General features: G+C 42.8%; 2 protein-coding genes across 4 annotated transcripts; both read left to right on the top strand.

The window, feature by feature from the left end:
* Window positions 1-953: 953 nt before the first annotated feature.
* On the top strand, window positions 954-6440 carry LOC102311853 (cyclin-dependent kinase 12). 3 transcript variants are annotated; one of them, XM_005919235.3, is made up of 4 exons: window positions 954-1118; window positions 2132-2763; window positions 2893-3000; window positions 3289-6440. In XM_005919235.3, exons 1-4 carry the CDS (start codon window positions 1091-1093, stop codon window positions 4492-4494), a joined length of 1974 nt encoding a protein of 657 aa, XP_005919297.1. In that variant the 5' UTR covers window positions 954-1090; the 3' UTR covers window positions 4495-6440. The 3 variants fall into 3 exon arrangements, with proteins under 3 accessions (XP_005919297.1, XP_005919298.1, XP_005919299.1); XM_005919236.2 differs by lacking the exon at window positions 954-1118 and adding an exon at window positions 1125-1277 and having other exon boundaries at window positions 3289-6435; XM_005919237.3 differs by lacking the exon at window positions 954-1118 and adding an exon at window positions 1289-1471 and having other exon boundaries at window positions 3289-6439.
* A 117-nt stretch (window positions 6441-6557) lies between these two features.
* Window positions 6558-15051, top strand: LOC102311550 (histone-lysine N-methyltransferase, H3 lysine-79 specific). The gene is made up of 7 exons (XM_042219578.1): window positions 6558-6853; window positions 7199-7686; window positions 8045-8182; window positions 9275-9427; window positions 9608-12166; window positions 13230-13330; window positions 13961-15051. The coding sequence occupies exons 2-6, from the start codon at window positions 7219-7221 to the stop codon at window positions 13323-13325; spliced, it is 3414 nt and encodes a 1137-aa protein (XP_042075512.1). The 5' UTR covers window positions 6558-6853; window positions 7199-7218; the 3' UTR covers window positions 13326-13330; window positions 13961-15051.
* Window positions 15052-15268: the final 217 nt, after the last annotated feature.

The raw sequence follows: 15268 nt of genomic DNA, 5'->3' as shown, positions 1-15268 counted from the left end.
GGGGCAACTATGGCTCAGGAGCTAGAGTGGGAAGTATACTAATTGGAAGGTCAAGGATTCAGTCTCCTCCAGGCTGCATGTCAAAGTACCCTTGGAATGTTGAGTTAACCCCAGTATTGTAAGTGTGCATGAATTTTAGATAAGACAATATTAGATAAATGCTAGATAGAATAAAGTGTGTGATTGGGTGAACGAGGCTTGAGGCTTTGAGTGCTCAGTTAAAGTAGAAAAGCACTTTATATGGCTTAATGTAGCTGTCCTCTTCCCTGCATATGAAGTTAATCACCATCTCTCCAATCTTATCCACATTCAGAACATTCCAGACAAAAATCATCCTCTGCTCTGTCTTCCTCCTCTTCCTGCGCATTACTAACACATCTAACCACTGTAGAACTTTCATCAGAGTATTTCTGAGGATGGCATGACGAGAAGTTGTTCTGAAGCTGTGTAAGGTAAAAAGAAATGGAGACAGCACAGTGCCCTGTGGAGTTCCTGTACTGCAGATCAGCGCCCAGTCTCACATGTTGGAAAAGCCTCCTGTCCTTGTGGCTGCAGAGCTGAATCAGGAAATCAGAGGATTGTTTTTGCCTGATGTGTTGGCTGACCAGTCACCTTGATCTTACAACAAAAAGGAATGACTTAAAGGTCCTCTCAGAAACCATACATCATCCTCTTCAACATACTGTGCTTTCACAGCACAGTATGCCAGTACCCCACAATTATGTACTTATGTATACAGTGCCTCTGTTGTCTTGTATTTTCTGTGTAACCCAATTAAGAAAATAAAGAAAAACATTTTTAAAAAGACAATTAAATGTGAATTTTCTTACTTTTTGACGATAATTTCTTGTGTTTAAATGTTATCAATAAAGTTGCGTTAAAAAGTAGCTGAACCCACTTCTTCATCCCCGGGGGGAGATTAGAAAAACAAACCTCCTGGAATTCAGTCAGTGCCTGTTTTTTAAAATGCTGTCCGACTGTATTTAACATTTTGTGAATGTTTTTAGGAAACGTACTTACTGCTAAACATATTTTGAGCAGTTTTCCCTGGTTTCATTTACCCAAGGGAGTGTGTGTTTCCTGATTTGTAATGAAAGTGGAGTCATCCAGCGGAAATGGTAATTTTACGTTAGCCCACCGCGAATGCTGCTAAGTAGGTTAATCAAAAGCAGGGGCAAAGCTTTAATTCCTGCTGATTTAACTGCACTTTAGGACGAGAAAGTTTTCACAGACGCAGCGATTTTAGCTGGAAATACTATCCCGTCGATGATACAGTTGTAAGTTTGATATTTCTCCTTTTGCTAAAGCCAACTGAAGCTATTCCGTGGCCTGCTAACAGGCAGCTGCTGCAGCGAACGCTAACGTTCAACGCTGTTAACGTTAGCTCGGCCACGGCATACCGAAAGCTCCATTAAGCCAACTATCTAAGCTCTGGGATGCCTGAGCGTCCTTTCAGAGAATTCTGCAGCAGGTGCTTTTACACGTAGTTTCTATTTAAAGACACACCCGTGCCTATACTGTTGGTTTGTGACTCCTGCTGTATGTTCATTTCTTTAAAAAATGTTTATTTTATGTTTTGCTGGATATTTTTGTAGACGCATTGTGACCTACATTTGCTTGTTTCTTTCAATCCTGTTGTGATTATCAAGCATTTATGATCTAGGGGGGAATGTTTGTCAGTGTGATCTCTGAATGTAAACCGTAGTAGCATTGAACAGTGAGCTGGCCTGTTTTACCACCTCATAGGCCAGATCTGCAGGCAGCATATGCGGCTATCTTCAGTTTAACCCCGACTTAGAAGAATTGCGAGGGTAGTTATTACCAGAACGCTATTAATGGTTTAGCATGAATGTGGCTTTCTTCTAACCTGACTCGATCACCATGGTAACTGATGCTAAACATTTAACCTGAGTATACATGCGTCTGTCACATAACTGGCACAGAGACACACAGTTTAGAATCACAAATTTTTGGAGCCAATTTCTTTGGAGCACAGGCACAGGACAACTGTAGAAATCCTGACATATTCCAAGTGGAGAGCACTTTGTTTGCCTTGTTAATACAAGATAAGTGGTTGTGTTTATTTGAAGTCTGACATTATTCAAGTTTATTCTCTTTTTGTATCACTCAGGTCTGAAGATGTACTCAAACAGATCTGAGCACAGTTCCAGGCGGCAGTACAGCGAGAGAAGTTCACGGCAACGGGATGAATATGACAACAGATGGGAGAAAAGGCGTGACCCTCCCAGAGACATGCCACGGGAGTCGTATCATAAATATGGTGGGGATGGACGCAGCAGCACAGAGAGGAAAAGAAGTAGGGAGTACAGTGAGTCTCCGAAGAGGCTGTACAGCAAAGATACACTGAACAGGGACCGGAGCAGGAAGAGCCCGGTGAGGAGACGCATGTCTTCACCAGTGCGGGACCCCTCTAACAACAAAAAGCAGAGGTTTGCAGATGACGATGAGCGGGATTACAGGTACAGGCGTGAGGCTCAGGAGAAAACGTACAGGCCTTCACCGGACAGTTTTTCACGGTCGCATCTAACCAGGAATGTTGAAGATGCGTCACCACAAAATGAGGATTTCAAGTACAGGAAAACACCTCAGGACTCCAGGCACAGGCCTCTGCATGAGGAGTTCCCATACAGGCAGCTAAATGATGAGTTAACATACAGACGACTGTTGGGGTCTTACAAAGATGGAGATGAATATGAGAGGGGCCGGGATCCATCACAAGAGAGGGCACGATCACAGGAGAGGGTAAGTTTACATGATTGCTTAATGAGGGTTGGACAGGTTTCAATTGTGTGTTGTATCAGTTTGAATAGTGTTTTAATTCCAAGTAATCATTTTGTGGTTTGATTAAAAATATTTATCCATGTCAAACAGAGTTATGTCAATCCCAGAGAGAGGACGGACAGTCCTCTCACTTCTGTATATGATGAGGATTATCGCCAAGCTGGAACAAGATATCCATTGAATGGTTCGAGCCGACAGGTGGGTTTGACGTTACACATGTTGATAAATCTTTATCACTTCAGGCGTTATGGCTTGTAATTCCACTTGTGTCTCTGTAATAGACACAAGGTGTAATAGACTGTAATTGTATTTCACTTGCTGATTATTCTGCAGTAGCTTTACAAATCCGCTCTCAGATGTCACGTACACTGCTGTTTCGTGTTTGATTTGCTTTCAGAAGTGTCCCAGAAAATTGTGTGAAAATGTTTAACCTTCCAAAGATTTGTTTGACTCTTATACCTGTGACGTTTGTGTGCTTCCCATCAGTCTTTTGAGAGTGATGCACCCAGTCGAAGTGCAGCTGTTTCTGAGCAGAAGTCAACCAAAGGCTTCCAGCGTTTCCTCGACGTGCTAAACAAGGGCGTGAATGTCGACGTTCTCACTAAGATTGTGACTCAGACCTCAGATGACGACGATCAACCCGTTTCTCAAACCTTATTACCGAGCCCTGCTGATCATCTGTGGTCTCCAACTCACAATGCTGGGAGGAATCAAGGAAGCCACCAGGATAACAGCTACTGGAGTGAAAGCGAAAGGTCCCGCAGACCAGTTTCCCCGCAGACTCATCGAAGGTCCATCAGCCCAAAACGGTGCCCACTCTCTGATGAAAAGCCCCTTCAGGGGAATGATGGCAGGGAAGCCTACTTCCGCAGCAGATCCAGGTCCCCCTTGGTGGTGGAAAGGGTGCCGCTGCCACCTGAGGATGAACACAAGCGTAGGCAAATGCAGGATGTGCTCCAGGCCATTGGCATGGATTTAGGATTTGAAGAGCTTGGCCAAATGTCTCATAGAATCCAGGAGCGGCTGTATGGGAAGAAGGATTGTGATTTGGCTCGGAAAGTTGTGAGGGAGAAGGGCACGAGGCGACCGATTTCCCCGAGACGTCAAAGTAGAGCATCATCATCATCAAGCAGATCTAGTTTTAGCCCCTTAAATCAGAATTATTACAGTAAAAAAGACTCGTACAGTGCAGAGAGGGATGTAACAGATGTGCATCAAGTATACAAATCTGCTGAGTATGACCAGAAGATGAGCAGCAGCACAGTACAGGACAGTAAGAACTGCGAAGGGAAATCTCAGGAGAGCGCTGCTGCATTACAACCATTTTCTCCTAATTCCTCATACCCTTCATCCAAACCTCCATCTGCTCCGGTGGTGCCGACGTACCCTCCGGTCAACTGCTCACCGATGCCATACCCACCTGCTGTGCCTCCACCAATGCCCCATGTTGGGCCGGGGGTTATTATGCCACCCTTCGTCCCGTACCCCGGCATCCCGCCTATGAACATGTATCCAACCATGCTCCCGCAAGCGAGCCACATGTTCCCGCATCACGTTAATCATCCACAGCCGCCGTATTTCAGCCAATCAAATGTAAGTGCAGTTCAGCCAGTGAACACAACGCAAAAATCCAAACCACTGACAAGGCCCCGCTGTTTGCAGGTTATTCAAACCAAAAAAAAGCCTAGATAAACGAGGCTGCGCAGGGTGGAAGTGAGACTTTGAAACTGACTGATGGAAACAGCTGGGCCTTCAGGGAGTCTCTTTTTAACCGCAAAACACGCATTTGAAGCATCAGAGAACATCACAGTGAACATTTGCAAGCAATCAGTCCAGCAGCAACTAAGAGAACAACACAATGACATTATCAGCTACTGTATCGTGAGTTTGATGACAAACTGTAGGTGGTGCTGCAGCTCTTCTTGATTCTCGGTCTACTCTCATACCCATCACACATTCACTAGTCTGCCACAACATTAAAACTGCCGACAGTGGAAGTAGAAACAGCTCGGGTCCTTGAATTCACACGGATGCTATTTTGACATTGTTACAGCTTTGATGCAGACCAGGCATTGGGCTGATGGCAGCAGCCTCCTCTTGTATGGCAGTGCAGCCCGTTATACTACAACAAGTTATTAAGCCAGCCTACGAAGCTGGACCACCGTAATTCTCAGAGGTTCACAGGACCCAAAGGATCCACTGCAGCGTCCGCTCGGAGGTCCTGCATGCATGCCTGGACTCCTCAGGCAGTATGAAGCAGGTGGTTTTAATGTTGTTTGGTTGGTGTAGCTTATAATAGCCCGGTCACTCTAGGAAAAAAATAAATAAAACAAATACTGAAAGTACAAAAATGTGTTATTTTGTTAAAGTTTTACTAAAATTTGATGCATTTTATTTTTGTGGACATCATATTTGTCTTTATATAGGAGCCTTTATGTTCATTAATTAGCTCAAAGGCCAACCTACAACTACAAGACATGCTCTACACTTCTGTCTCTTTACATATTTTTCTTATTCTGTAAACATGCAGAAATTTGCTGTATAAATATTGAACTGGATAATATTAAACAAAAAAGCAAATACTTTGACTGTGTGCTGAGTTATTGAACGTGTACAGATTTACTGTGGCGCTGTTCTCGCCACAACTAGAAAGGCTCTGTAATAGAAAATATGAATTTCCAATTTTGTTTTTAAACAATGATTTAATCAATGAATTTGACTGACGTTTTAAACCCAGAGCACATTTCCTTTACAGGAGAAAAAAGCCTTCGGCCAACGAGAGAGGCAAAACTGGTTTCAGCTGTTAACCTTCAGTTTCAGTCCAACCACAAGCAGCAGATAGGAATACAAATGTTTTTTTAAAAGCTTTATAAAATCATGTTAAAATGTCAAAGGTAGGGAAATTTATTTGAAATAATAATTTAGAATTATTTTGGTTAAAAGGTTTAAATTATAGAGACTCTATAAGATGCTCTATAGATGCTTTATAAGCAATACTACTCAAAAATGAAATTACCGTTATAGCAGCCAAAACATGAAAAAGTACTTTGGTCAATAAAAGAAATGAATATAACAAATTAGCTCACAAAGTAACAAATTAGAATAAATAATGACATTTTCAATATAAAATTAGAGCAGTAATATTGAATAAAGTATGTGGATATATTTCTAAAAATGTGATTTTTAAAATGGAGCCAAGACTCAACATGTAACTTTAAATAATAGTGAGGTGAAGTTAATCATAATAATAATAATGATGATAGCCTTATTTATGGAAAAAACAGTGTATACAAAATGCTTTGAAGCAAAATACTAACTTCAAACAGAAAAGATCAAATCAGAGCTTTTAGGCTCCAGACCCTCACGACCCTGAAGGAGGACAGTAGAGGATAAATGACTGAATGAATGAATGAATGTGTGTATATAATGAAGGGAAATATACTGAGTGAAGAAAAAGGCATGTTGCAACTGCAATTTTTTCTCTAAGGTTTAATCTCAGGAATAATGGTTCAATACATCGTCATAGTTAAAGAATTAAAAAAAAAACTGATGTAGAAAGCATTTACAAACAGCTAAAAGGTGCGGAGTAGTTGTTAGTTTAAAACCATCTGAGGCTGGAGTCTGAAGGGCAATCTTTAAACAGCGATAGTGAAATGTTTTTGCTTCTAAATGCATTTATTTTTATAAATAGTTTTATTTGGTAAGTAAATTTATAAAATGATAATTCTTTGCAGCCCAGGAATCTTTTTTTTTTTTGAGGGGGGCGCTTACGACCACCTGACCTGTTTTTCTCCTGCAGTGTCAGTACTCTGTCCTGCAGGGGGCGCTGCTGTCACATTTCACTCACCTACACCACCGAAGCAATGTGATCGGTAATGGCCTCTTTCTGTTAACACCAAAAGCTCGTTTAGCTTTAACGGTTCCCATTTTTTTCTACCGAAACGTCATTAATGTTGGAGTTTCACTGTTCTTGGTCCGAGTGGCTCTTAGCTTAAAAATGAAAAATCTTTCCACGATGTAAAAGAAGAAGCTCTCGTTTTCCACGGCAATAGTAGGTGACCAGTCTTTTTAGCAACGATGCTAAGTTGTGTAAACACCTTACAGTATGTTAGACCGACTGTCCACACGTTAACGAGTGTGATGTGACGGCTGCCGGGTTTGGTTGTTACTTGGTTACTTTGGTTGGCTCTGTGTTTGCTCATTAGGAGCGTTCATGTAAGCTAACGCTGAGGGTTTTGCTGTGAAACAAGCATAAAGACAACATGAAAGCTCGAAGCTGGTCCAAAATAGTCTTTGTGTTTACATTATGGGAGGATGTAATGGCTTCACAATATACATACACATCTATCTTTACCCATACTTGCTGCATATTTCTTACTTACTGTTTCTGCTTTAGACACTTGGAGAGACTGCAGAATGAATCAACGTGAGTGGAAAGATGCTGTCCACAGACTCCAGAGACTTCTGGAGCCAAGCCGCCACAGCATGGGGAATGCCTCCAGAGGTTACAGAGAGTGGGACACTTACCACGAACACTCGAGATATACTGTTCCTGAACCACATAGGAGTGATGTGAGGTGGAAAGAGCTCAGTTCTTCATCTCATCATGTTCATAGTAAAGTCCCAGAGGTGGAGGACCCGGACAGAGAGCCGCTGCCATACAGTGAAGAGGATGTAGAGCTAGCAAGAAACAAGCAGCTCCTCAGAGAGATGGAGGAGAGAATTATGCACAAGAAAGCTACACTCGCCACGAAAACGCGGTTTGTGGAGACACCACCAGGTGTTTCCGGTGACGAGCCTCCGGCTATGTGTGTAGGTCAAACTCTAAGAGACAGAGTGAAGGAGATTCTGATGCAGCGACAATACCTCAGCTATTTCTCAAAGGTGAGGAGCACTGAATAGACTCTCAGAGTAAAGTGTGTTTCTTTTTTTTGCACGACCCACCTGATCCCCTTAGAATCAGATGTTTTTGTTCTTTTTTTGTTTTTGTTTATTTGGATAACAAAAAATATGACCTTCATATTATAAATACTTGAGATTTAGATGAAGTAGGGTACATAGGATTTTTGCCTTATTTTTTTTATACAGGGAATATCTACATGAGATTTTCAGTGCTGAAAAACACAGGGCCTAATATAAAGTAAAAGAAATGAAACCTCATCACTTGTAGACTCGTAGTGACTCACTGTTACAATTTCAAAAATCTCGTTCATGTGTAAAGCTTTCTTTTTCTATTATTCAGGTGCAGTCGGCCAGAGAGAGAAGGAGCTCCTCCTGCCCGAGCAAAGGCGGTGTGCTGCAGGAACAGCATCCTCTGAAGCTCAGAGTGAAGGTTCTAATGAAGAAGAGACACACTGTTGTACCACCTTACAGTGAACAGGTATGTGTCATGAAATCAATATCCTTAGTATCCTTATTTTCCTATTATATTGTTTTATGTACTTTAATAATGAAGTCTTGTAGAGCAAGGCCACTTTTGACTCACAAAGTGCTCAGCCAGACTGAAAAACAGGAAGTTTTAGTGCACAGATATATTAATAGATAAGACACAGAAAAGAGGAACTTTCCATATACGCAATGTTTGAAACTGTGTGACGTGTAAAGTACCAAAATAAAACCTTTATGAGGCACAGTTTATGATTCTAATGTTAGAGATCCTGCAGCTGGCGTTTGAGCTGTGCAGGGGTCTCTCTCTTCCGGAAGATTATTGAATAAAAAGAAATATAGATGTTTTAACACACTGAGTCGGTTTTCTCTGTTCTATCACGGGGACAAAAGAATCGGGGGTTAATATCGTGCCACACAAAGCCGTTACAGCTGAAGTGATTGGAACAAACATTTCGGGTGGATGTAAATGTCCTGCATTTGTATAGCGCTTTACTTAGTCCCTAAGGACCCCAAAGCGCTTTACGCTACATTTAGTCATTCATCCATTCACACACACATTCACACACTGGGGTTGCAAGCTACATTGTAGCCACAGCTGCCCTGGGGCGCACTGACAGAGGCGAGGCTGCCGGACACTGGCGCCACCAGGCCCTCTGACCGCCACCAGGATGTGTGTGAATAACAGTGTTTTCCCCCAAATTACAATGTTTGTGGTGTTAGTGTTTGTTTGTGACGAAGGCGTTCAAGGTGCCTCTGTAACAGAGGAATAACCAGCTGCTGTTACTGTACAGTCCTTATGTTGTTGATCCAGCAGTTGACAGTCTTTCTGTTGTGTCATGGCAATGAAGTAGTAAATGTTAATGTTATCTTTTGTCTTAGCATTATTAATGTGCTATAAAACGCTGAAATATGGCCATTATCTTTTGAGTGGCTGATGATTTGGAAGTGCTGAGAACAATTTCAGACGTGTTTACCTGAGACCTGGATCATGGCAGCATGTAATTATCCTTTTTATGACAGCATCTGAGCTTCTCACCACGAATCTGCTGGTTCAACAGTAAAGTGAATTTCTGATCTTTCTCAGGGCCCTGACGTTGCGTGGCCTCCTTCCAGCCCAAGCGTTACATCACCGGCTAAGAGAGAGGACGTCATCAACAAGGGTTTCGAGTGCTTCCTCAGCGTGCTCAACAAAGGAGTCGACATCAACTTGCTCAAACCTGAGGATGACTGTGGCGAGGTTGTACAGTTGATGCTTTTCTGCTTTTTCTTTGTATTTCAACCACACCATACCTCCACTTACATGCAGTATTATATGAATGAATCATAAAATAAGAAGAAGCTTTGATCAACATGAGAATGCTTTACTTTTCTACTCTTCTCTGAGTAATGACACAGTAATCTCTTTTTTCCTTCTCAGGTCCCTGGTGTGTCACTGCCACCTCTCGGCCGAAGCATTTCTTCACCAGCAAAGGATGAAAATAATGTCAACAAGGGTTTTGAGCGCTTCCTCAGCATCCTCAACAAAGGCGTGGACATCGAAAAGTTTAACAAGATTATGAGCAATGATAGAGAGGATCTTCCTTTAGGTGAGGAGCCCCTGAGCATTCAGATCCCTGACGTGGAGAGCAAATCAGATCCACCCTTTAGGACTGAGAAGCAACAGCTGAATAGTGGAGCTTCGCTGCTGGGCCTCAGACAGCCCAGTGAAAGTATACTCAGCATGGACAATGACATTGAGCCAAGCCTCACCCAGAGAAAGGAAAGCCAACGGTTGTTTAGTGGTGCCTCACTGCAAGGTCTCAGCCCACCCAGTGAAAACCAGTGCTCAAACAGTAGAGCCATTCTGTTACTCAGCCAGGCCAGTGAGAGCCAGTGGTCGAAGACTGAAGCCTCGCTGAAAGGCTTCAGCCATCCCAGCAAGAGTATTGGCAGCGGTGCCTCACAGCCAGTACTCAGCAAAGCCAGTGACAGTGAGCGGGCAGGCAGTGGAGCCCTGCTGACAGACTTCAACCACGCCAGTGAAAGCCAACAGTTAAATACCGGAGCCTCGCTGTCAGGCTTCAGCCTACCTAGTGAGAACCAGCACTCAAAAACTAGACCCATTCTTCTAAGCCACGGGTGGGAAAGTGAGAGCCATCGATCGAAGAGTGGATCCTCACTGAAGGATCTCAGTCAGAAAAATGAGAGTCTACTCAGTACAGCCAACGAAGGTGAACCGGGCCTCAACCAGGCTAAGGAAAGCCAACGATTAAATACTGGAGCCTCGCTGAGGGGCCTCAGCCAGTCCAGTGAAGGTACTGGCAGTGGTGCTCCACAGCCTGGACTCAACAAAGCCAAAGACAGTGTGCGGTCAGACAGTGGAGTCCAGCTGACGGGCCTCCGCCAAGCCAATGAAAGCCAACAGTTAAATACTGGAGCCACATCACCCAGTGAGAACCAACTCTCAAACACTAAGCCCATTAGGCTGAACCTCACCTGGGCAAGCAAGAGCCAGTCGTTGAAAAGTGGACCCTTGCTGAAGGGTCTCAACCAGGACAGTAAGAGCCAGCATTTAAAGAGTGGTGCCCTAATTCCCGGGCTCGGTGATGACAGTGACAGCGAGTCAAATGGTAGAAACCTGCTGGCAGGCCTCAACAAGACCAACAGTAGAGAGAAAAAGACTAACTCATCTACTCGAGAGAGGCTCTTCTTACCTGGTGAGGAGGAGGAGAAGAAGAAGAAGAGCAAAAGAGACCACAGTTTGGGCTCTAGTAATCGATTAAAGTCTCCGGTGGCACTGAAGAAGAAGGAGGAGGAAGAAACGTTATCGGTGAGTGAGCAGCATGAACAGCTGCAGAGCATTCTTAAAACTCTGGGATGGAACCTGGACGTGGACGAGCTGAGCAAACTGGCAAACCGCACTCAGGAGAGGCTGTGCGGGAGAAAAAACGAACGTGTGAACAGCAAAGAGGAGCACGAGAGCCGCCAGAAGCACTCTCGTGATCGAGATCGCAGGAAGTCCTCATCAGGCTCTCCTCTGCGGAGCAGCAAAACAGACCAGAGTCAGGAGAGAATGCATGGGAGCAAGAGCGAAGGGAGGGTGAGGAAGAGTGAAGGGAGGAGGAGGACTGAGAGCAGAGGGGAGGACGAGACACAGCAGAGGCGCTCTCTTAGAGATCACAGAAATTCCTCGTCCTCATCTTCCTCCAGGTCAGCCTCTAGAAGCTCTAGCCCGAGCCCCTCATGCCGTCGACGCTCTCGCAGCAGAGATTTGAAACGGAGGCGGAAGGCCGAACGAAGCCGCTCGCGAGAAAGAAACAGAGAGAGACTGAAACACAGAGATCAATGGAACAGCAGAGAAACACTGAGGGACAGAGAGCGAAAAGACTCAAAACATTTTTCTGCTTATCCATATTCACAAAATCCCGTGTTTCCTCATCCTGCTGCTTCTCCATATCCAGACTACATTTTGTCTCAGTACTCACATTTTGCTCTTAGCCAGAGTGGCCACTACAGCGGTGCTACAAATCCTTACTGGTCGTACAATCAGTACAACACTCCTCCCTCTCTTTCTGCCAGCAGCCAACCTTACCCGCACTTTCCTGGCTCTGTAGTGGCACCTAACACGGCTTTCCCTGATCCCGGCATTCTTACAAACAGTGCCTCATTTCCAAACCCGGACCTGTCTGTGAGCGAAGGCCAAGATGGGTCAGCCTCTGTTTCTCGCTGCCTGAGAGTCATCAATACCGAGCAGGCATCCTCTCAGAGCCTCACAGGTGGACACAACTGGAGACGGGGTCGCAAAAAACCTATGGGAGATTTCAGGAATCCCAAAAGTATTTTAGAGAAACACAATAATGCATTGAAGACACCACTGGCACCACAGGACTCAAAGGTATGCACCAAGACTGTGGGTAATGACACCTGCACTGAGGAGTTAAAAGAGCAGAAGCCGCAGCTAACAGAGGAGGAAATAAAGGCGAACCTGAGGAAAAAGGTTGGTGTTCAGTCGGTTTGGCCAGCTCTTGAGGCCATGCCATGCTGAGAGGTTAGGTTGTGCCATTATTTGCCTTGCTCAGGTCTTCCAGGTATTTTGTTGTTGTTGATAATGAAATGTAGTGACTCAGAGGACACTGAGCACAATTCAGTATATTTAATGAAGCCATGCATGCTGTCACCTTCATCCAGTGAACATTTTCAGTTAGAAGGGGTACAAATTTGTTTTCTTTTCTTTTTTTAAATATATTTTTGACCCTCATAACTTCTTAAGTGCAGGAGATATCCGCATGAAATTCTTAATCCCAGTGTGAGCATCAGTATCTTGGATGTGTCAGATTCTCACTGATGTGATATTTGTGGCATAGAGGAACAGAGCATTGGTACCATGGATGCTTTGTCTGCTTTATCAGCCCTAAAAATTTCATGTGTTTTATCTCCTGTACTTATGAATGTATTTTACATAATAAAATGCTCCATATATACTTTAAGATTCTTCTAAATCAGAAACATTTAGTAGTACGATGGTAAAATTTAGCCCAACTTTATTCAATTTTGTTATGCAAAAAATGAAAAAAGATCTAATTCTGGGGATGGATTATTACTTTATTTTTTTCTTTACTAAAACTAAAACTGCAGGAAGCTCAAAGTATTTCTTTGATGTGTGTTTTTGGTCTGAGGATCAACTTCAGCAGAATTCCCAGTACTGCGTCTGAGACACTTAAGATGTGTCAATATGTATTTTAAGCATAAGCAGACGCTGTCACACGTCACTAAAATCATTTCCATTTTTAGAATTTTAAACATTTGAAGACATGACTGATGCCCTGCATCTGTAACAGTTGTCAACCATGTCATTTAAAACCTTAGATACACTTTTCTGAGTATCATTACTTCATCTGAATCTCAGTTTCATAATCCTGATCTCAGTCTGTCGTTATGTTTTACATTATCTCTGCTATAATCTGGAATTGTTTCCCTGCTTTATGCTCCGAGTTTCCTGTTGTGGCAGCCGTCATCATCGTGTCATCATAAATCGTTTTTCTCTTTGGTTATTTTTCTAGCTTGAAGCTTTTAACCAGAAGGTAAAGAACACGAGCCAGATGCCTCAGTCCAAAGTCATGCAGCCGGCAAACTCCCTGATCTCTGAGATAGACTGAACGAAGTAAGTATATTCAAAGGAAAATTAAAGGATAATTCCACTGCAGCCTGGCACGTTTCCTATGATTCATAGTTAAAAGGTTATTCTGGTTCTGCAGGTTACAGTTCTCCATCTTTGTTTTTGAGCACTGGCTGAACAATCACACACAGCTCGTGCAGCGTGACTGTAATATTAAAGCCTGAACCATGAAATCATTTCAGAAATGTAAATTTGTTGAAATTGGAATGTTTGTTGAAGCTTCTGTCTGTAAAAAAATCAACTTTTGTTACAGCCGGCATATTTTTGCAGGTTATTGCTCTCAGTAGCGTTGCATGTCCCAGTGTGGCTCCAGTTCTTCCTTTGGAGAGAACCAGCTCACTTTTCCAAAGGTTTACGTGCTGATGGTTACGTGCAGTTGTTTGCAGAACTGGGGTTCAATTTTTTTTTAATGAAATCTGTTGGCAGCAAGTGCTGATTTCATGCAGCAGAGCCACTATCAGCAGTGGTTTCAGCATTAGCACAGCTTCAGTGAAAAAGAGCTGCATGTCTTTAAGTCCTGAAAAATTCTTTTTGAATTTACATTTTTCTTTAACTGCTTGCTGATGTAAACGTGTTTGATCCTGTCTGCTAACTATTTTTTTCTCCTTTTTCCAGGCGTCTGTGTCCGGTGAAGATTTTTATTTTTTCAGCCTTGTTCACATGTTTAATTCTTCCTCCACATTTGTCCCTGACCTCCAACGCCTTTCTGTCATCTGAAATCGATTTTTGCAGTTCATTATTGGTCTGCTTTCATGTTTTAGCTCTGTGCTTCTGTGAATGTCACCAGTTTTGTTTAATGTTGATTACAAGAACTATTTTTTGTAGGCCGTACTGTAGTTTGTTAATGAGAAATGTATATTTTCATCGTTAAAAATGTTTCAGCCTGTACAGTTTCCAGTTTTACATTCACTCTGTCACACTAATAAAGAAATCTTACAAAAACAGGCGTGCATGTTGTTGACCCATAACTAACTGTACATTTACACAATATGGACAAAACCACTGGGCCACATAGTAAGTACATTTCATTTATATAGCACCCTTCAAGACAAGAATCACCTGCCAGCTTCACAAGAAAGCATAAAGAAAAGTGTTAACTAAATGCAAGTCTAAAAAAAAAAAGACGTTTTTATTTATTTCTTAAAAGAACAAATAAAAACGTCCACTGAGTCCACAGACCTACAGCAGCTGCACAAACACACTGAGACATACAGAGGAGGGTTGGACCTCTGCGGTTAGTTGGCAGGGTGTTGGTGACTCTGCCTCCTCTCTGTAGCTTCACATGGTCTGACAGCTTGTGGCTGAGTTCCTAAATAACATAAATTACAGCTGATGGTGGAAGGATCCTCAGGCTTTTTATATAGCGCCACCTTCAGGTCTGTTTTTCACATTATGTTGAACATGTCTTTCATAAAGGAAGTAACCTGAGTCGTGTTCATGTTCGGGGAAGGTTTGAAACTTGAGTTACTTGGGAACTGGTTAACAAGTGGCCTGAGATGAAGAAAACATCACAAAATTCCAAGTCACCCACATTTTAAATAAAACTTAGAATACCGTTATAATCACAGCATTGTCGTGTTTGACCTGAAGTGTTTCAGCACACAAGACTTTATCAGCAAATTAAACAGATAAGATGAAAACTGAGATAAATGTGCTCTTTGTGTTAAAAGGACAAAGGCACACTTGACGTCCATTATAGGTAATTAAAGACCCTCTGCACTGTGAGTGATAACGTAATTGCTTGATTACTAGTGTCTGTAATGTGATTGCATTGCTGTAATTTATCACTGCTCATGCAGAATCATATTACTGCCTGACCAAAAAATGTAATGTGATTACAGTAGCAAGTTACACCTAGCACTAATAGATGTGTGAAAACATCTGTCCAGTCCTTCAGTGTGCAAAGCAAATGATGGAACGACA

Source organism: Haplochromis burtoni, unplaced genomic scaffold (genome assembly GCF_018398535.1).
Source record: "Haplochromis burtoni strain Fernald_Lab_line unplaced genomic scaffold, NCSU_Asbu1 Contig_35, whole genome shotgun sequence".
Classification (NCBI taxonomy): Eukaryota; Metazoa; Chordata; class Actinopteri; order Cichliformes; family Cichlidae; genus Haplochromis; species Haplochromis burtoni.
This window is presented reverse-complemented; position numbering and strand designations above follow the sequence as displayed.